Here is a 22,247-nt window from a genome sequence, read left to right as displayed (position 1 = left end):
AAAGTTGTGAAATTCGACGAAGAATCTCAAATGTCATTCTCAAAATGTGCTCAGAAAGACACAAAGATCGCGAAATTTCAATGTTTTACGACGAGCCCTACATCGTAATTCGAAGGAGATCCCTGACATACATGTTTGGAATGAATGAAAAGCTCTACGTGTGCACATTCTTTGTGCGTGTCAACTGTATTGTGAACTTTGAACCTAGACCGAGGTCTCCCCGCGAGGCCGCCTCCCCCCAAGCCCTCTCCCTCCCACACATTCCCGATGTCCCTCACAAATGTTGTGTTTATGTGCTTCCCCTTCTCTCCCCATCTTGTCTACCGCTCCCCTTTTTATACACTTTGTTTGTTTGTCTGTTTGATTTGTTTGTGTGATAAATGTTAGCTCTTTCACGAGCCTCGATTATGTATACAAAAAAAATAAATAAATTTATCAGCATTGTTTAAACGAAAATATAATTGTCATTAAAATACCATAACTTCGTTAATTTTCATCCAATTAACATAATGTATATGTCAAATGAAAGAGAAAAGCATGGGGGATCAGATGATATCAAAATCTCAATTAGATTTTTGCCCCCAAGTGTCTGCTTTTGCCAGAGCCAGTCACATTTATAAGCGGTGAAAACGCTTCAATATTTGACTTTGGCCTTCCTTCCATCCTTCAAAAAATAGGAAGAAAAACCTTTCTAACTCACCATGTTTAATTCTAAAGGGTAATTCTAAAGGGTAATTCTAAAGGGTAATTCTAAAGGGTAATTCTAAAGGGTAATTCTAAAGGTTATTCTAAAGGTTATTCTAAAGGGTTATTCTACAGGGTAATTCTAAAGGGTAATTTTAAAGGGTTCTAAAGGGTAATACTAAAGAGTAATTTTAGAGGGTAATTCAAAGGGTTCTAAAGGGTAATTCAAAGGGTTCTAAAGTGTAATTCAAAGGGTTCTAAAGGGTAATTCAAAGGGTTCTAAAGGGTAATTCTAATGGGTAATTTTAAAGGGTTCTAAAGGGTAATTCTAAAGGGTAATTCTACAGGGTAATTCTAAACGGTAATTCTACAGGGTAATCCTAAAGGGTAATTCTAATGGGTAATTTTAAAGGGTTCTAAAGGGTAATTCAAAGGGTTCTAAAGGGTAATTCTAATGGGTAATTTTAAAGGGTTCTAAAGGGTAATTCTAAAGGGTAATTCTACAGGGTAATTCTACAGGGTAATCCTAAAGGGTAATTCTAATGGGTAATTTTAAAGGGTTCTAAAGGGTAATACTAAAGAGTAATTTTAGAGGGTAATTCTAAAGAGTTCTAAAGGGTAATTCTAAAGGGTAATTCTAATGGGTAATTTTAAAGGGTTCTAAAGGGTAATACTAAAGAGTAATTTTAGAGGGTAATTCTAAAGAGTTCTGAAGGGTAATTCTAAAGGGTAATTCTAAAGGGTAATTCTAAAGGGTAATTCTAAAGGGTAATACAAAAGGGTAATTCCACAGGGTAATTCTAAAGGGTAATTCTAATGAGTAATTCTAATGGGTAATTTCTAATGGGTTATTTCAATGGGTAATTCTAATGGGTCATTCCAATGGGTAATTCCAATGGGTAATTCTAATGGGTAATTCTAATGGGTAATTCTAATGGGTAATTCTAATGGGTAATTCTAAAGGGTTCTTTGAATGTGTTTCGTTCGTTTCTAGGCTTTGACTATTTCATATTAAAATGATAAACTGAACCACTTCCTTCGGACATGGGTGCCACGTTTTTTTTATTTTTTGGTATACAAGATCGAGGCTTGTGCAAGAGGTAACATTAATGACGTTAATGTTATTAGATCAACTTTAGAATTTAAATAGAATGCATAAAAATAAAACTATTATAAAGACTTCCCTAACAATCATCCCACACAAACATTTGCTTTTAGCTTACCAGAAGGTAAGACCAACAGTATTAGCCACACTGGAGCTATCCGAATAGTTTACGACATCGATAGTCTTATCGAGCACTCACCATCTCCATACAAAAAGACCATCCCAAGGATCATGCACAAGGGATGAACGTTGAACTCCAGCACGTCTCTATTCCACGAAAAGCCACCACGGTAGTGACCCATCCATATCCCCACAAGGACCACACAGCCGATGCCCAGCGCCTGCGAGCCTGCCACGAACCAGGGTAACTGCAGCATACTTGCCGAGACCTCGTCTGAACTTGGAGATGCCATCCTTGCAGGCCTCCGAGAGGACGCCAAGCAATCTTCGAACACCGCCTTTTGCCGCTCACTCTGCGTGATGCTGAACTGTTGCTCTGCCACCGAGAATAGGGCGTGCCAACACCTGAGGACACAATGATACCACAAACATGGACAAAGAGGAAATCAATAATCATAAAGATACATGTAATGTTGTCAAACACTTACAAAATAATACCAAGATCATTTACTTATTTATTTATTATCTTGTCCCCCCCTCCTCCATTTCTGCTTCTTCCCCAGTTTTCCTTCCACTTCTACGATTGAGAGTTTGTGCCATTATCCATCCTGTTCAGCCCTCATCTCCTCCATTCCTCCAAGTCCCTCTCCACATTGCTGTTGGCATGTGTCCCCATTTTTACTGTTCTTCCACAGCCTCTTCCCTTCTGTGTTTTAGCCCATGAGCCTCGAGCCCTCACACACAATCTTATAATACAAATGGAAAATCTTGTATTCCTGACCAAGCAAAGTAGACAAGTAGCAACACCAACATACAAAGCAACTGCATTTTTACAAATCTCATGAAGCGCGACCTCGCACAGCCCGGAATCTACAAACCTTTCAGCTTCTCAGACGGAAACTCAATGAGCACGGCCCTCTCTTTATTTATCCCCTTTCCTTTCCACCAGTTCTCCTCTGTAGATCCTGTAAATGGCACTGCGTCAGTACGATGTGTGGTTGCCATGGCGACACTGCCTGCACTCTTCTCCACCCCCTCCACCATCACGTGGCCATGCCATTAGCACGAAGGCACTTCACACCTATATCCTCCATTCACAACTGGCAATTCACTGTGAACTTTGACCTCCTGTCTGGCCTCAACGAGGCAATAATAAAAATGGGAGAAAATTAATGGGTCTCAAGCACATTTTGTGGGCACCCAAATAACCTGAATGTAAATTTGCAAAATTCTACCAAATAATTAGCTTGAACAAAGAATTTCCATTTGCTACTCCCACTGAGACAACAAACAAGATGTACGTGTCCATTAATGGGGCCCAAGCAGAAAAATAACAAGCAACCACCTGTTTTTAATGGCTCAGAGGAAGTAAAACATGGCTACCGATAACCAAATATAGATTGTGCAGTGACAAGGTCTTGCTCACTTGTAATTACATTTCTACCAACAGAAATCTTTCCAAATCAAGTCTGGTGCAACAGGCAGATGGCCTGTTGCAAAAAAAACCTGCTCCAAATGCGTACATACAAACAACCTGAGGGGCAACACGCAATATCATTCATATATACATACATATACATATATAGTCACGTGAAAAAGTAAGTACACCCCATGGAAAGTTTTGACTTTTTCAACATATTTCAACATACAGCTATTTGATCTTCATTTCAACAATATTGATAGATAAAGGTGATATAATAAAACAAATATCATGAAACATTTACATTTTGTAGTCCATTGTATAATTTAAATAAACGTAAATGCAAATTTCACATGTGGAAAAAGTAAGTACACCCTTGGCTCTAATAGGTGGTATTGCCCCCTTTGGCAGAAACAACCTCATGTAGGCATTTCTTATAACTGTCTGCCAGTCTCTGACATCGACTGGGAGAAAGTTTTGCCCACTCCTCCATGCAGAATTCTTTCAGCTGTGCGAGGTTTGAGGGGTTTCTTGCATGCACACGTTTCAAATCCCCCCACAACATCTCGATGGGATTTAGATCCGGGCTTTGACTTGGCCATTCCAGAACCCTCCATTTCTTTCTTTTCAGCCATTCCTTGGTGGATTTACTGGTATGTTTAGGGTCATTGTCATGTTGCAAGGTCCACCTTCGGTTGAGCTTCAACTCTCCGACAGATGGCCTCACATTATCCTCAAGCACCCTCTGGTACAATGAAGAATTCATAGTGGATTATATGATGGTGAGCTGCCCAGGCCCTGATGCAGCAAAGCTGCCCCAAACCATAATATTTCCACCACCATGCTTTACAGATGGCATCAGGTTCTTGTGGTCAAATGCTGTCTTTGCTTTTCACCAAACATGTCTTCTGGTACTGTGGCCAAATAGCTCTACCTTTGACTCATCTGTCCAGAGCACATTGTTCCAGAAGTGCTGGTCTTTGCCTCGGTGTTCATTGGCAAACTTTAGTCTTGCCCTGATGTTCTTTCTGGACAGCAAAGGTTTCCTCCTGGCACACCTCCCATGTAGATCAAATTTGTGCAGCCTCTTTCTAATGGTAGACTCGTGCACTTTGACATCAACAGTGGCAAGAGCTACCTGTAGGTCCCGTGATGACATTCTGGGGTTCTTAGAGACCTCTTTCAACATCTTGCGGTCAGCTCTCGGGCTGAACCTGCTGGGGCGGCCTGGCCTGAACAAGTTGGCAGTTGTTTGGAATCTTCTCCACTTGTAGATGATCTTCCGGACAGTCGAATGATCGATTTCAAATTGTTTGGAGATCTTTTTAAATCCCTTCCCAGACTCGTAGGCATCTATAACCTTCTTTCTGAAGGTCTCAGAGCTCTTTTGATCTCGGCATGGTGACGCCGCACACTTCAACAACAAAGAGCAAACCAAACTAAATGTCTGAGGTTTAAATAAGACGGGTTCCTCCAAGATCCTCTCTGACGATGTTCTAATCATTTGCACCTGAGCTGGTGCACCTGATTCTAATTTTAGGTATTTAAAGTAGTGATAAATGTAGGGGTGTACTTACTTTTTCCACATGCGAAATTTGCATTTATGTTTATTTAAATTATACAATGGACTACAAAATGTAAATGTTTCATGATATTCGTTATATTATATCACCTTTATCTATCAATATTGTTGAAATGAAGATCAAATAGCTGTATGTTGAAATATGTTGAAAAAGTCAAAACTTTACATGGGGTGTACTTACTTTTTCACGTGACTGTACGTATCGATGTATTTCCTATCTCAGTTTGACACATCATTACACATCATCATCACTCTCGGTGTCATATTCAACATTACAATCTGCATCGTTTTCGCATTGTGTGCAAGACAAGTTATTCCTTCTGCATGAACATCTCTGTGTGGAACAGTTGGTTTTGCAGTGGCATCTGACCAACTCAATGAAGGCTTGTGGGACAGGAGGCTGTCCCACAAGTAAAAAATGAAAGTAAAAAAATGAAAGTAAAAAAATTTACTTTTTCACGTGACTATATGCATGTGGCTGAGTCTTTGTTGTCAAATGCACTACCCAGGAGAGGAAACCTACAGGAACAGCTGATTTTATTCTGAATTCATCAGAATCACTACAATTTAACACAGGTGGGGTCCAATTAACTTGGTTTGTGATTTTGAAGGTGGTTATTCTAGTTTTGTATGTTTAATCAATTTTCTGAAATTTGTAGAATTTGTTTTTCATTTGGATGTTGTGGGTTACGAGGTGTAAATAAAGGTGGAAAAAGTCCAATTTAATGTAATTTAATTCCGGGTTATAAGGTAACAAAAGGTGAAAATTTTGAAAGGGAGTGCAGACTTTTCATAGGCATTGCATATATATTTCTAACAAGTGGGGTTCAGGAAAAACTTGCACAAAAAGGTATATTTCTGTCGAACAAGCAAAGTGCTCAGAGCACATCACTTAAAAGTCCTCCATTGATAGTTAAGTTCAGCTTCAGTATCGCCATTTTGTGAATAAGGAAGGACAGGTCACACTTCAATGCAGCACTACTTATCTCTGCATTTCCACACTTCCTCTTAGGCCCAGCATCCAGGAATAAAGTTTTTAAATCCATTGAAACTTCCCGAAAAATTACCTTTTAGAATTACCCTTTAAACCCCTTTGGAATTACCCTTTAGAATTACCGTTTAAACCCCTTTATAATTACCCTTTAAAACCCTTGAGAATTACCCTTTAAAACCCTTTAGAATTACCCTTTAAACCGTTTAGAATTACCCTTGAGAATCCTTTGGAATTACCCTTTAAACCGTTTAGAATTACCCTTTAGAATGACCCTTTAAACCGTTTAGAATTGCCCTTTAAACCGTTTAGAATTACCATTTAAAACCCTTTAGAACTCTTTAAAATTACCCTTTAAATCCCTTGGAATTACCCGTTATAATTGTTTAGAATTACCCTTTAAACCCCTTTGGAATTACTGTTTAAAATCGTTTAGAATTAACCTTTAAACCGTTTAGAATTACCCTTTGGAATTACCCTTTAAACCGTTTAGAATTACCCATTAGAACCCTTTAAAACCTTTTAGAATCACCCTTTAATACTCTTTGGAATTATCCTTTAAAATCGTTTAGTTACCCTTTAAACCGTTTAGAATTACCCTTTAAACCGTTTGGAATTACACTTTAAAATCCTTTAGAATTACCCTTTAAAACCCTTTAGAATTGCCCTTTAAAACCCTTTGGAATTATCCTTTAAACCCCCTTAGAATTGCCCTTTAAACCGTTTAGAATTACCCTTTGGAACCCTTTAAACCTTATTAGAATTACCCTTTAAAACCCCTTGGAATTACCCTTCATAATCGTTTAGAATTACCCTTTAAAACTCTTTGAAATTACCCTTTACAACCCTTTGGAATTGCCCTTCAAAACCCTTTGGAATTACCTTTAAAACCCCCCCTAGAATTACCATTTCAACAGTTTAGACTTACCCTTTAGAACCCTTTAAAACCTTTTAGAATTACCCTTTAAAACCCTTTGGAATTACCCTTTATAATCGTTTAGAATTACCCTTTAAACCGTTTAGAATTACCCTTTAAAATCCCTTTAGAACCCTTTAAAACCTTTTAGAATTGCCCTTTAAAACCCTTTGGAATTACCCTTTATAATCGTTTGGAATTAACCTTTATACCCCTTGGTATTACCATTTATAATCGCTTAGAATTACCCTTTAGAACCCTTTAAACCCCTTTGGAATTACCCATTAAAATCGTTTAGAATTACCTTTTAAAACCCTTTGGAATTACCCTTTAAAATCGTTTAGAACTAGAACTGCCACTTTAGAATTACCTTTTAAAACCGTTTAGAACTAGAACTGCCACTTTAGAATTACCTTTTAAAACCGTTTAGAATTACCCTTTAAAATCCCCATAGAATTACCATTTAGAACGACTGAGAACCCTTTAGAATTCCCTTTTAAAACCGTTTGGAATTACCCTTTAAAATCGTTTAGAACTAGAACTGCCACTTTAGAATTACCTTTTAAAACCGTTTAGAATTACCCTTTAAAATCCCCATAGAATTACCATTTAGAACGACTGAGAACCCTTTAGAATTCCCTTTTAAAACCGTTTGGAATTACCCTTTAAAAATTATCCTTGAGAATTAAACACGGTGGACTAGAAGGTTTCTTCTTCTTCTTCAATTCTGACGGAAAGAAGGAAGGCCAAGTATTGAAGCGGCTTCACTGCTTAAAAAAGAAATTTATTTCAACTTCGAGATATTGGCCAAATTTTTTTAGACGTCCATACACTACACATTACTGTGAAACAACCGTTGTTGTTATTTACTTTTAACGATGTGTATAAAGCAAGTTGTCCAGGCAGACGCAGGTGTGCTTCGGGAAAGTTCTGAGCCGGAACGCGACGTCCTGGTACTCCCTCAAACCCGACATGCAAATGGTGGTTTGAGCCCCAGCGATCACTGCACCGGATGCTGGTGCCGGTGTCACAAAACAGATCCGCCCCCGAAACAGATCCGCCCCCGAAACAGATCCGCCCCCGAAAAAGATCCGCCCCCGAAACAGATCCGCCCCCGAAACAGATCCACCCCCCGGCGATTCTGTACCGGTACAGATTCGCCCCCCTCGAAATAGATTTGCCCCCCTGCCACGAAATACTCTCCCCCGTGACAAAATCGCCCCCTAATAATATATATGTACATGTTTCAGCAGATATTCAAACTTGGAAAAAAGTGTAACAATTGTATGGCTCTTGGTGATTGTGGAAGAGTTCTTTAACAATTAATCTACAACTAGAGCAACTGAATATTGGTGTAAACCAATAAAAACAAGCATTGAGTATTGCGCTGCAATACATGTCCCCTACCGGCAGTCTGTCGTCTGGAAAACTGTTGAAGCAGCCTGCACACATTGCACTGTGTGAATTATATAATTACCAACTCACGGTCGGAGGTAACTCGGCTAAAAATGATCCGATTTGCACCAAATAAAGTTCATGAATGCTTGCACAGACCCCTACTTCTCAATAAAAGGGGAAAAAGAATGTAAATCGGAGTTAAAATAAGCCCGCAAGGTCGCTCCGTGGAGCAGCCTGCACGTATTGCACTATGTGTGAATTATATAATTACCAACTCACGGTCTGAGGTAACTCGGCTAAAAATCATCCAATTTGCACCAAATAAAGTTAATGAATGGTTGCACAGACCCATACTTCTCACTAAAAGTGGAAACAGAATGTAAATTGGAGTTAAAACGAGGAATATTAACAGCTTTGACTAACCGCACTCCACATTATAGTCCGGAAAACTGTTGGGGAAATTATCAAAGTTCAAAGTGCCATAACTTTCTCAAAAATGATTGAAACGTCGTGAAGTTCGAACTTGATCTGTAACTTATCATGAGGAAACCATGTACCAAGTTTGAAATCATAAGCATTAAGAGTTTAGAAAAAAAGTCCAGAAAGCTGTTCTTTGCATGACGGACGGACAGACGGAGGGACGGAGTGCAAACCTATAGTCCCCTCCGGTGTAAACCGGTAGGGGACTAATAAAACCATAATAACCATAAAAATAAATAAAAATAACCAAAAATAACCAGAAATAACCATAAATAACCATAAAACCAATAGAAATCTATCAATACTGTAATTACTATATCAAGTGTTGAAGTATGTCTTTAAAAGATTGAGAAAATGTGTAAGTCCGCACTCAATCAATTTCCCAAACAATATTAGTAGTACTTTTATCACGTCCCCTCTTGTAAACCAATATTTCCATATGTATATCAATATATCCGCAAACGAGAATGGGGGGTGATTCTATTCTGATGGGGGCGAGAAACGTATCCGCCGGGGGGCGAGATTATACCAGTACAGATTCGCCGGAGGGAGAGTTTAAACGGGGGGCGGAATTGCACCGGCAGCAATTGTCCGAATTAGGCCATTTGAAGAGTTGTCAACATTGTGAGAGAAGAAAATGTGGGAAGATTGAAGGGACCTGCAATGCGAGGGAGAGGAGTGGCAGAGGGGGATGGAGGGTTGGGGGGGGGGGGGGGTTGAGGGTCACAGAGGGGATGAAGGATCTGGGAGGAGGAAAGGAGGAGGGTGAGGAGGGGCGTCTGCACTTTCATTGTGTAAAATGAACTAAGGTATCGATATGAACCCAATATCTGTACTTTCATTGTGTAAAATGAACTAAAATATCAATATGGACCCAATATCTGTACTTTCATTGTCTAAAATTAACTAAGGTATCAATATGAACCCAATAGCTGTACTTTCATTGTTTAAAATGAACTAAAATATCAATATGAACCCAATATCTGTACTTTCATTGTGTATAACACAACAAACAACAACATGCATTTTAAGGCCATTTTCCCTGCGAGAGCGGGGGTTAGCCTTGCGGTCCCCTTGACAATCTCTCCATTTTGCCCTATTTTCTGCATCTCTCCTTGTTAATCCCCTTGCCCGCATTTCTTCTTCGACCATCTTGAGCCAAGTCTTTCTCGGTCTTCCCCGTCCTCTACTTCCTTCTACATTCATTTCCATCACTCTTCTCAACCAGTCACTTTCATCCTTCCTCAACACATGACCAAACCATCTCAACCTGTTCCTCTTCACAGCATCAATCACAGGCTCTATTCCCATCATCTTTCACAATGCATCATTTGTCTTCCTCTCTCTCAACGATACGCTGCACATTCACTGAACCATTCGCATTTCCACCCTTTCCAACCTTCGTTGCTGCTCTACGTTCATTAACCATGTCTCGCTCCCATAAATCATAACACTTCTCACACATGCAGCATACACCTTTCCCTTCAGCTTCAACGACACTCCCCTCCTCATCAGCACGCCACTCAGTTCCCGAAACTTCTTCCATGCACATCTCACTCTTGCAACCGTTGCCTAGTCTGATCCACCTTCTCCATTCAGCATGTCTCAGAGGTAGCAAAATGTTTTCACACCTTCCAGCTTCAAGCCGTCTCCAAGATCCAACTCAACATTTCCTCCATCTGCAGCTCCCTCTGTGCACACCTTACATTTGAATGTAGCTGCCACACTGGTTAATGACCCTCTCGGACCACTGCATTTTTGATGAACCCACTCAGCGCACATTGTACATTGAATGGAGTTCACTCCGACACCCTTCCTGCACACAGCACATGGCCACCTCCCAGTTCTTTCCATCTCACCACATGCTTTACCACTTGCCATCACCTTCGTCTTTCCGATATTCACCTTCAGACCTTTTGTCTCCATACATTCCTTCCACTTGTTCATCTTTTCCTTCAGTCCATCCATACTTTCCGCAATCAACACCAGATCATCTGCATATAACAACTCCCACGGTAAACCCTCCTTTACGTTCTGAGCCAGCACCTCCATCACAGCTACAAGTAGTAGTGGGCTTTGTACCGACCCCTGATGCATTCCCACCTTCACCTCAAACTCACCACTGTTCCCGTCCTTCGTCATTACAGCTGTGCGCGCTCTTTTGTACATTGCCATCACTACTCTGATCAACCATTCCTCCACTCCTAACTTCCTCAATGCCCATGTCAATACTTCGCGTGGAACCCTATCGAATGCTTTCGCCAGATCAACAAACCCAAGAAACAACTTCTCCCTCTTCTCCCTGTACTTCTCCTGCAACGGCCTCAGTTATATTCTCTGCTGGTCCTAAAACTGGGTTACTCTCGATACGTCTGTCGTTCCTCTTCCTGGCATAAATCCAAACGGCATTTCGTCGATCTTCACCTTCTTCCTTATCCTCCTCTCCAACACCCTTTTCAATACCTTCATTCCATGCTCCAATAACTTTATCGCTCGGTACGAGCCACACTCCAGAGGGTCACCTTACCCCTTGTATAGAGGGACGAGGGTACTCAGTTCCCAATCCACTGGAATGCGGCCTTCTTTCACCACCAGATTGCAGATCTCGGTCATTCTCTTCACACCCCAACTTCCTGCTGCCTTCAACATATCTCGCACAACTCCCGTCGGCCCTCCCGGTTTTCTACACTTCATTGCTTTTATCGCTTCCTCAACTTCCTTCTCAGTTATCTTCTCTGCCGGTCCTAAAACTGGGTTACTCTCCATGTTGCCATCCCATTCATTCTCTGTATTCAACAGCATTTCCATATATCTTTTCCATCTTCCTTTAATTCCATCTGGGTCGACAACGATTTGTCCCACTTCATCCTTCAAGCAACTCACCCCCATCACATCACACCTCTCTTTCGCTGTCTGCTTTGCAATCCTGAATACTGCTCTCTGACCCTCTTCCGAATCCAAGTGTTCTCCGAACATTTTCCTCCATGCATTCTGCGCCTTTGCTTCCTCTTTCTTTGCAGCCTTCTTGGCTGCCTTATATCTTTCATGCTCTGCTGTTTCTGCTCCCGTACCCGTCGCCTTCTGCCACTCCTTGAACTTCTTCCTCTTCTCGTCAATCCTCTTTCCAACTTCATCATCCCACCACCATGTTTCCGAGTGCCTCGGTGGTCCTTTTGTCCATCCACATACCTCAACAACGCCTCCCAACAGACTATCTTTCATTGACATCCAACCACTTTCAAGCTCAACCACATCATCCTCTACCCGACTCAGCCTCTCTTTTAATGCCTCCATTACTGTCACCTCTTTCAACCTCCACACCTTCATTCTCGGTTGGGACTTCACCTGCCGAGCTCTCCTCGCACCTTTCACCCTTATGTCGCAGACAACCAAGTGGTGCTGTGAAACAGCCTCCTCCCCCGGGATCACCTTTGTGTCCCGGAGGTGCCCCCTATCTCGCCCACGCACCATCAGGTCGTCAACGGTTGTCGTCGACCCACCAGACGTGTATGTAACAAGCTTATTATCCTCTTTCTGGAACTGAGTATTACAAATCAACAAATCAGCTCCATCAGCAAACTCCAAAATCCTTTCACCTTCTCCATTTCTCACATCATACCCGTAACCCCCATGAACTCCCTCAAAACCATCCATATTCCATACTCCTTCCCACATGTCCATTTAGGTCTCCTCCTACCACAACAACTTCCTCATCTTTCACGTTTTCCATCAGCTTCTCCATTGCACACCAGAACTTGTCCTTCTCTTCATCGCTCCGACCAACCTGCGGAGCATATCCCAAGATGACGTTCACCAAGAGCTTTCCAATCATCATTTTCACCATCATCAACCTATCACTCACTCTAGTCACACTCACCCCACTGTCTACAAACTCCTCCGAAAACAGGACACCAACACCATTCACGCCCTGCGGGCACCCTTGCCACACAAACTTGTATTTCTGTCCCTACCTACCCTTCACCATTCTCACACCACTTCCCTTCCATCTCGTCTCTTGCACACAACATATGTCCACTCTTCTTCTGATCAATACTTCCACCACTTCTCCTGATCTCCCTGTCATTGTCCCTACATTCCATGTCCCAAACCTTAGAAACCGATCTCCACTTCGGGCTGTACCCTTCCCATATGTAGTTGTAATTGTCATGGTTCTCTTTTTGGGGCAATGTTTTTATGGCCGGATGCCCTTCCTGACGCCAACCCTCTTAGTCGCCTCTTACGACACGCAGGGATACGGTGTACCTCTTCTAAATCAAGGTTCACACTGGGATCATTGTGTAAAATGAACCAAGGTATCAATATGAACCCAATATCTGCACTTTCATTGTGTAAAATGTACTAAGGTATCAATATGAACCCAATATCTGTACTTTCATTGTGTATAATGAACTAAGGTATCAATATGAACCCAATATCTGCACTTTCATTGTGTAAAATGTACTAAGGTATCCATATGAACCCAATATCTGCACTTTCATTGTGTAAAATGTACTAAGGTATCGATTTGAACACAATATCTGCACTTTCATTGTGTATAATGAACTAAGGTATCAATATGAACCCAATATCTGAACTTTCATTGTCTAAAATGTACTAAGGTATCAATATGAACCCAATATCTGTACTTTCATTGTGTATAATGTACTAAGGTATCGATATTGTTGTGGATTTGAGAATCCTGTGTTTTTTTTATTGTTGTGTCATGAGAATTGTTGTAAATATCACCCTCCGTGTTGTGTGTAAAGGTCAAAGGTCGTCCTCCTTAGTTACTCCATATACAAACACGTAGCCAATCATATACCCTCTTAAATAGTTATCTCATTATTCTATGTAGTTGAAGGCTCTGTTCCCACTAGTTGACACTGCATTGCATCAAATTGAAATAAGCTAGATTCCCTTTCATTCCCATTCCCAAAGCCTCCATATCCCAAAGCATCCATTGCCAACCGCATTTGGGGTTGTGTTCTTCGCCGCAAGACCCCATTAGCCACGAGGTAATTTCAGAGAAGAAAGGCGTGTCTCCACCTCGTCATAGAGGGGAGGAGTGAGCCAGCCCCGAACAACCAACCAAGTACAAGGGGTTTGGCTTGAGAGGGCGGAGAGAGAACGCTCGGGGAGGTTCGCGAAGGTTCAGGGGTGTGGCCTATATAACCCGCGGCCCCGATGCCCCGACCGAAGATGAGATACGAGAGATGAGTAAGGGATCCCCACGAGCAGTTCTGCAGAGAGAACCCGTCACGCAACGCCCCCACGGGGGAGATGCGTCAGAGAGCGAACCCGTGACGCCACGCCCCCCACGAGAGAGAGGAGATACGAGAGATGAGCTTTGACTCCACCACGCAGCTTTGACTCCACCACGCAGCTTTGACTCCACCACGTAGCTTCGACCCGCTGCTACGCGGGAACCAGTTTGCAGTGGCATCGGTGGCATCGGTGGCCGTCGAGGTCCAGCCCGACATCCCGTGCGGGATCAAGCTCCAGCCAGCGTCCAGCTGAACCTTCCTCTCCCTCCAGCCATCCACCTCCTGCCACTCCTGTCATCATCCCCCGTGTAAGTGTGCTCGTAGTCTGTCTTTTGTCTCGTCCCTGGGTTTAAGTAAGACTGCAGTAGGTAAGCTAATATTTGCACTGTGTCCTTCTGGTTCTTCCATCCTTCTGTATTTATTTTATTATCCTTCCTTCTCCTTGGTTTCTTTGATTGTGTACATAATAGTTAGTAATAAGTTCCTGTTCCTCCTTACTCTGTTCTTCTTTCCTTTACCTCCGTTTCGTCCTTGTCTTTTCCCTCATTGAATACCTGTGGCATGATTTGGCCAACGTTAAGAATCGGGTCTAGTCTTGGTAAACGGCTCACGCCACAGTTCACTTCGCTCGGCGCAAATCATCCATTACGCTGCGGCCGTGAGTGGGGAGTATTTCCTTGCGTACCCGGAGGCGCTGGTATTTAGGTCATAGGATGGTTGGGCCTAATACCCTACCCAGCGCCGACCGGGCGTGACGTCATACCCCCGGGACCACGTCGGTCAGTCATAGAAGAGGGGATTAATCCCCCCTCGATAAGGGGGAAGAGGCCGACGTTGGGTTCTGCAACAATATGAACCCAATATCTGAACTTTCATTGTCTATAATGTACTAAGGTATCAATATGAACCCAATATCTGCACTTCCATTGTGTAAAATGTACTAAGGTATCAATATGAACCCAATATCTGTACTTTCATTGTGTAAAATGTACTAAGGTATCAATATGAACCCAATATCTGTACTTTCATTGTGTATAATGAACTAAGGTATCAATATGAACCCAATATCTGTACTTTCATTGTGTAAAATGAACTAAGGTATCAATATGAACCCAATATCTGTACTTTCATTGTGTAAAATGAACTAAGGTATCAATATGAACCCAATATCTGTACTTTCATTGTGTAAAATGAACTAAGGTATCAATATGAACCCAATATCTGCACTTTCATTGTGTAAAATGAACTAAGGTATCAATATGAACCCAATATCTGTACTTTCATTGTGTAAAATGAACTAAGGTATCAATATGAACCCAATATCTGTACTTTCATTGTGTAAAATGAACTAAGGTATTGTGGAAATGTAACTCATTGATTGTAACTCAGTATAACTCATTGGTTGGAAGCAGGTACTAGCAGGTGGTTGTAAGAATGTCAGGAATGTATCTCGCTCTGTCGAAGCTGGGAGTCCTTTTGTCCACCTTTATTACGACCCCGGGCTAACACACATTCCCAAGCCCGCACTATTTGTTTTTGGACATCGGGATGCAAAGAGGGTGAAGAACCTCCCCAGCAGGGAGGCGGTTGTGGATGACCAAGGAGCTTCAGCGCACGGAGGATTAACATTCAGCGCACGGAGGATTAACTCCAATTTGCCCATATAACCAAGAGCAAACTTTGAGTCAGGAGGACTTGCCACGAGAACATCTGCCCGACGGACGAACGAGTATGCAATGGGAAAGCAGCGCCAGGAGAGCACCGGCCAATGAGGAAGAACCAACGACTTGAATTACTAAATTCGTTATGGTATTGTAGTTCCTTATTATATTGAAACAAGTGAACTAGTAGTTAATAAAGTCTTGATCTTTTGTAAACCTGTTTCCGGTCATTGGAGTCTCGAGTCCCAAACACACTTCCACGACAACTTGGTGGCTACCGTACGTGGATCGAGTGGACATCGCCAAGGTAAGCATGGCTTCTTGGGGATTGTCCATTATGAAATACGAACCTGTGTTTAGTTTTTGTACATACATGGTGGAGGAGGTGGTGTTGGACTTCCCTACGCACCGATACCACGATATAGGTAACGTAACGATAATCCGAGGAGTGTAACGTATTTTTGCGCTGTGTAAATAGATGCGCCAGTTCGACGCTGGTTATTAGAAGCCTTACCATGAACTAGGAGCAAGATCGTGCCATGAGTGCACCATGGGACGATCTGCTTCCAGGACGTGTAAGGCCGGTACACTCGTTTACCCACCAGCACACGGATAAAGTACTACTTTTTTTTTGCACTTGTTCGAAGCACTTGACTTGATCGGCGCTCGGCGAGCGACAGGGAACCGGGAAACGGAATTATATTTATATATATATATATTTCCAATATGGTACACCGGCCACAACGATTTTAGCGATTATCCGAGTTTTTTTTAACGATTTCTGTAAATACGTATTTTTCCTGCGCTGTGTAATTCTTCTGACACGCGCCACGAAGAAACGCACCACTGATGTGCATGAAGCGACTTGTTTGCCGGTTCGGTAAGGTCCGTCCGTACACGTGTACAATCGTGTACACCCGTTTTAAATAAATAATTTTTTTCAGTTTTCCCGCCATGCCTATAAATTCATGACAGACAACCCCCCTCATGCCTGTCCAGAATTATGATGAAAGATGGCGATTGAAAAAAAAATAAAAATAAATAAATTGCATCAAATTTTGTCCAGGTCCATCAAGAAGCCTTTGAGACATGCTTCACGGTTGAATAAAAAACCACCGTTAAGAGTACTTCTTTTTTTGTTCAAAGCACTCGACTTGGAGCCAGCGACTTGCTCGGCGGGGGATATAATTTTAGATATATATATAGTATGGGCATGCCCTAGTGAGAGATAATTACAGGAAATGGTGTTTTGTGAGTAGCAACCACTCTCTGGTCGAGGCTCATAGAAAAATTGATACTTATTGATTTGGCACGCTTACAATAGATATTAATGGCGAGGGTTCTGTGGTCGTTCGTTTTGGCTTTGCGAATGGACCAAAGAGACAAAGTGAGAAAGAGAGACAGACAGAGAGAGATAGACAGAAAAAGAAAGAAAGAGAGACATAGAGACAAACAGAGATAAAAATGATAGTCAGACACATAGAGAGAGACAGACAAAAAGAGATAGACAGAGTGAGACAAAGTGAGAAAGAGAGACAGACAGAGAGAGATAGACAGAAAAAGAAAGAAAGAGAGACATAGAGACAAACAGAGATAAAGATGATAGTCAGAGTCAGACACATAAAGAGAGACAGACAAAAAGAGATAGACAGAGTGAGACAAAGTGAGAAAGAGAGACAGACAGAGAGAGATAGACAGAAAAAGAAAGAAAGAGAGACATAGAGACAAACAGAGATAAAGATGATAGTCAGAGTCAGACACATAGAGAGAGACAGACAAAAAGAGATAGACAGAGTGAGACAAAGTGAGAAAGAGAGACAGACAGAGAGAGATAGACAGAAAAAGAAAGAAAGAGAGACATAGAGACAAACAGAGATAAAGATGATAGTCAGAGTCAGACACATAGAGAGAGACAGACAAAAAGAGATAGACAGAGTGAGACAAAGTGAGAAAGAGAGACAGACAGAGAGAGATAGACAGAAAAAAAAGAAAGAAAGAGAGACATAGAGACAAACAGAGATAAAAATGATAGTCAGACACATAGAGAGAGACAGACAAAAAGAGATAGACAGAGTGAGACAAAGTGAGAAAGAGAGACAGACAGAGAGAGATAGACAGAAAAAGAAAGAAAGAGAGACATAGAGACAAACAGAGATAAAGATGATAGTCAGACACATGTTTTACAGATGGATACAGGTGGGACAAAGGGAAACACCGTATCAAGACAAGCCGACCAATCAAGGGAAACCAGAGACTTCTACTTCAGATACTCCTTGAAAATGGTGATATTTATCCTAGGAATGGGTTCTCTGGTAGTGGGGACTCTGTGTTGTATGGATTATTTTGGGGTAATGAGGGAACAAAACGCAACACCAGCAAATGATACACAGATATATGATCATGCGGAACGACAAAAGCAGAAGAGAAGTTTGATGAAGGATAAAGACACACCTTTAGAATCCGATGGATTACACGGGATTAATACTTTTTTACATTTAGCCCATACAAGGGCTGCTATAGCAAATGAAACTTGCTGTTGGAACCTGTTGGAACTTGTTGTTGGAACTTGTTGTTGGAACTTGTTGTTGGAACTTGCTGTTGGAACTTGCTGTTGGAACCTGTTGGAACTTGTTGTTGGAACTTGTTGTTGGAACTTGTTGTTGGAACTTGCTGTTGGAACTTGTTGTTGGAACTTGTTGTTGGAACTTGCTGTTGGAACTTGTTGTGGGAACTTGTTGGAACTTGTTGTTGGAACTTGTTGTTGGAACTTGTTGTTGGAACTTGTTGTTGGAACTTGCTGTTGGAAATTGTTGTTGGAACTTGTTGTTGGAACTTGTTGTTGGAACTTGTTGTTGGAACTTGCTGTTGGCACTTGTTGGAACTTGTTGGAACTTGTTGTTGGAACTTGTTGTTGGAACTTGCTGTTGGCACTTGTTGGAACTTGTTGGAACTTGTTGGAACTTGCTGTTGGAACTTGTTGTTGGAACTTGTTGTTGGAACTTGTTGTTGGAACTTGTTGTTGGAACTTGTTGTTGGAACTTGCTGTTGGAACTTGCTGTTGGAACTTGTTGTTGGAACTTGCTGTTGGAACTTGTTGTTGGAACTTGTTGGAACTTGCTGTTGGAACTTGTTGTTGGAACTTGTTGTTGGAACTTGTTGTTGGAACTTGTTGTTGGAACTTGCTGTTGGCACTTGTTGGAACTTGTTGGAACTTGTTGTTGGAACTTGTTGTTGGAACTTGCTGTTGGCACTTGTTGGAACTTGTTGGAACTTGTTGTTGGAACTTGTTGTTGGAACTTGCTGTTGGCACTTGTTGGCACTTGTTGGAACTTGTTGTTGGAACTTGTTGTTGGAACTTGCTGTTGGAACTTGTTGTTGGAACTTGCTGTTGGAACTTGTTGTTGGAACTTGTTGGAACTTGCTGTTGGAACTTGTTGTTGGAACTTGTTGTTGGAACTTGTTGTTGGAACTTGTTGTTGGAACTTGTTGTTGGAACTTGTTGTTGGCACTTGTTGGAACTTGTTGGAACTTGTTGTTGGAACTTGTTGTTGGAACTTGCTGTTGGCACTTGTTGGAACTTGTTGGAACTTGTTGTTGGAACTTGCTGTTGGAACTTGTTGTTGGAACTTGTTGGAACTTGTTGTTGGAACTTGCTGTTGGAACTTGTTGTTGGAACTTGTTGTTGGAACTTGTTGTTGGAACCCGTACTTATTTAATTAATTACATTTCTTATTACATTACAGTAATTACATTACAGTAATTACCTGAGGTAATTACAGTAATTACAGTTCCGGTAATTACAGTAATTACAGTAATCATTACAGTAATTGCAGTAATCTTATTACAGTAATTACATTACATTAACTCAGGCACCTTTTGAGTAAGGAAGCTGATATTTGGACATGACACTGACCAAGTGATGTGGCTGTCAAGGAAAATATTGATTTATTGATTAATCATTTAATAAATTAACTCGTTGATTTATAAATGACTTATTTAATTAAAATTCCTGAGAGATACATCTTCGGATGAAATACTTGCAGATTGGTTATGCTATGAGCCAATTGATTAAGGAAAATATTTTGTGATGGCCATATTGGCAATTTCGTGGCCATATTCGTGGCAACTCAGTTAGTGCCACTGCACCTTTAAAATGCATCCCTGCGTTCATTTTTCGATCGATTGAGTTGAAATTTTGAACAATCGGATCTGGACTGTCGTTGTTAACGACTCTAGCACGCACTCGTCCAATCAGGATGGAGCGGTATGGTCCCCGGATCATCACTGCCCGCAGTTTTAATTAATTTTACTTTTCTCTTGGTCATATAATTTTGAAGACATGCGTGTCATGATAGAGGAAATGTTTGTTCTGTTGAACGGAATAAATGTTGTTTATTTGTGTGGGAGTGTATTTTTGTGTATTTCTTGTGTATTTTGGATATATTTTCATGACTAATTCCAGTTAACATCCTGCAAAATTTGCTCGTTTGCTGGCCGAGTCGAAATTGCGTTGAGTTTCTATGGCATGCGCCATTAAAAGCGCTGTGTAATGGTTGAGCTCCTTTTATTTCGGTTTGGTCATGCGGATGAGCAAACAAAGTGACAAATGCTGCGGCTGGAGCAGTAGAAGCGATGTTTTTTTTAATGGAAACGATGTAATGAGTAATTAAAAGTGGGAGGGGGCAACACCACGCATACCTCTTTTAAGGTGTGTATAAACCCTGGAATATTTCAGCAATCAATACAATGCTGAAACTATGTAAGTTAAATTAATGAGTAATTTACTGAGTAATTTAATGAGTAATTTAATGAGTAATTTAATGAGTAATTTAATGAGTAATTTAACGAATAAGTTAATGAGTAATTTAATGAGTAATTTAATGAGTAATTTAATGAGTAATTTAATAAGTAATTTAATAAGTAATTTAATGAGGAATTAAAAGTGGGAGGGGGCAACACCACGCATACCTCTTTTAAGGTGTGTATAAACCCTGGAATAAACGTGGGAGGGGGCAACACCACGCATACCTCTTTTAAGGTATGTATAAACCCTGGAATATTTCAGCAATCAATACGATGCTGAAATGATGTAATTTACTGTGTAAGAGGGTCGACCTTGGGTTTGTTTGGGTTTGTTGTTTATTTTGTGGATGTGTATTTTTTGTGTATTTTGGATATATTTTCACGACTAATTCCAGTTAACATCCTGCAAAATTTGCTCGTTTTCTGGCTGAGTCGAAATTGCGTTGAGTTTCTATGGCATGCGCCATTAAAAGCGCTGTGTAATGGTTGAGCTCCCTTTATTTCGTTTTGGTCATGCGGATGAGCAAACAAAATGACGAATGCTGCAGCTGGAGCAGTGGAAGCGATTTTTGAATTGTTCAATGATTATTCGATATTGTTATGACTTATTGTCAATAGGTATACTGAGTGGCCATGAGGTAGCCTGTTGCTATGTACAGTTTTATTCTATTGTTGATTATACCACATAATTGTGGTGATAAAGGAAATGTTCGTTTTAAATAGATGATTATGATATGACCATGACTATAAAATCATGATGATTATTATGAATGATATCATAGGGTTCAAATGCAGAATGATTGCATGAACTTGGGAAAGAACTTTCAAGCCCTATGGGATAAATTGGGTGTTACAAGCGATGGAGCTTCAAAATTTAGCATGATTGAAGGAATTTACAGTCTTATTTCAGGAGTTTTACGAAATTTAAATGGCCAAGAGATTTTGGGTACTATTAAAAGGAAAATGATGAGATATTTTTCCCAAAGAACTTTAATATCTGCCATCCATTTTGGCTGTCTCACGAATGAAGGATGAGTTGCCTTTAGTGGTTGCAAAGAAAATTTGTGGAGACCAGGCAAAATGGGAAAATATGTCAGATATGACCCTAGGACAGGACGGTGATTCATCAATTGACATGAGGTACAAATCTGAGGTGACGACCGATGAAATTCGATCTCAGTCAATGGATGGACCTGTCCTGACATCATTGGGGAAAGGGCTTATGCAAGGAGACATCCAAAATGATTAATTTGATTTATTGATGAATATTGATGAATTAATTGAAATTGAATAATTGATTGAATTGTTAATTGATTGAATCTAATTGATTGAATTTAATTGCATAAATTGAACTGAATAAATTGAATTGAATATATTGATTGTTTGATTGATGAAAATGCGGTCTCAAGAAAGAAGCTTTGATATATTTGCGAGATATTATCAATGTGGAGACAACCTGGGAAAATTGAGCAAGGTGGTGAGTTTATATACAGATATATATGTGCGGTTACCATTGTGTGATTTCCCCGTCAAACAGAGCGGACACCTGAGGATTCACCCATTTCATACTGACCCTCCGGCTCATCTGCAAATACTGATCTGTGAGATTGGATTGTGCAAAAGCCACAGCTGAGGGAGATTCTCTGGAAATCACCGTGTGAACAGGTGGAGAGATCCTTCCTGGAGGTACGAGTGAAGCTTTAGAGGAACCTGGAACAAGCTACAACACATCCAACGCTACTTTGATAAAAGGCAGAATGGGAAATGGAGCCTGCAAGAATACACAAGGACAACCAGAAATTCCACAAAAAGGTACTTGTACA

General features: G+C 40.9%; 1 protein-coding gene across 8 annotated transcripts in view; it reads right to left on the bottom strand.

Moving 5' to 3' along the window:
• The window catches only part of LOC137431864 (transmembrane ascorbate-dependent reductase CYB561), a 104,965-nt gene that overhangs the window by 38,469 nt on the left and 44,249 nt on the right, over positions 1 to 22,247 (bottom strand). For 4 of the 8 annotated variants that reach the window (XM_078782585.1, XM_078782586.1, XM_078782588.1 and 1 more), the window contains exons 2-3: positions 2,788 to 2,874; positions 1,989 to 2,314 (exon numbers count right to left, since the gene is read on the bottom strand). In XM_078782585.1, coding sequence (XP_078638711.1) covers positions 1,989 to 2,202 — 214 coding nt within the window. In that variant the 5' untranslated portion in view covers positions 2,203 to 2,314; positions 2,788 to 2,874. Of the gene's footprint in view, positions 1 to 1,988; positions 2,315 to 2,787; positions 3,047 to 12,393; positions 12,481 to 22,247 lie in introns of all 8 variants that reach the window. The other 4 variants (XM_078782590.1, XM_078782591.1, XM_078782587.1 and 1 more) reach the window with 3 other exon arrangements.

Source organism: Myxine glutinosa, chromosome 7, assembly GCF_964187855.1.
Source record: "Myxine glutinosa chromosome 7, kmMyxGlut1.1, whole genome shotgun sequence".
NCBI lineage: Eukaryota > Metazoa > Chordata > Myxini > Myxiniformes > Myxinidae > Myxine > Myxine glutinosa.
The sequence above is the reverse complement of the archived record's forward strand: the minus strand, read 5'-3'. Positions and strand labels throughout refer to the sequence as shown.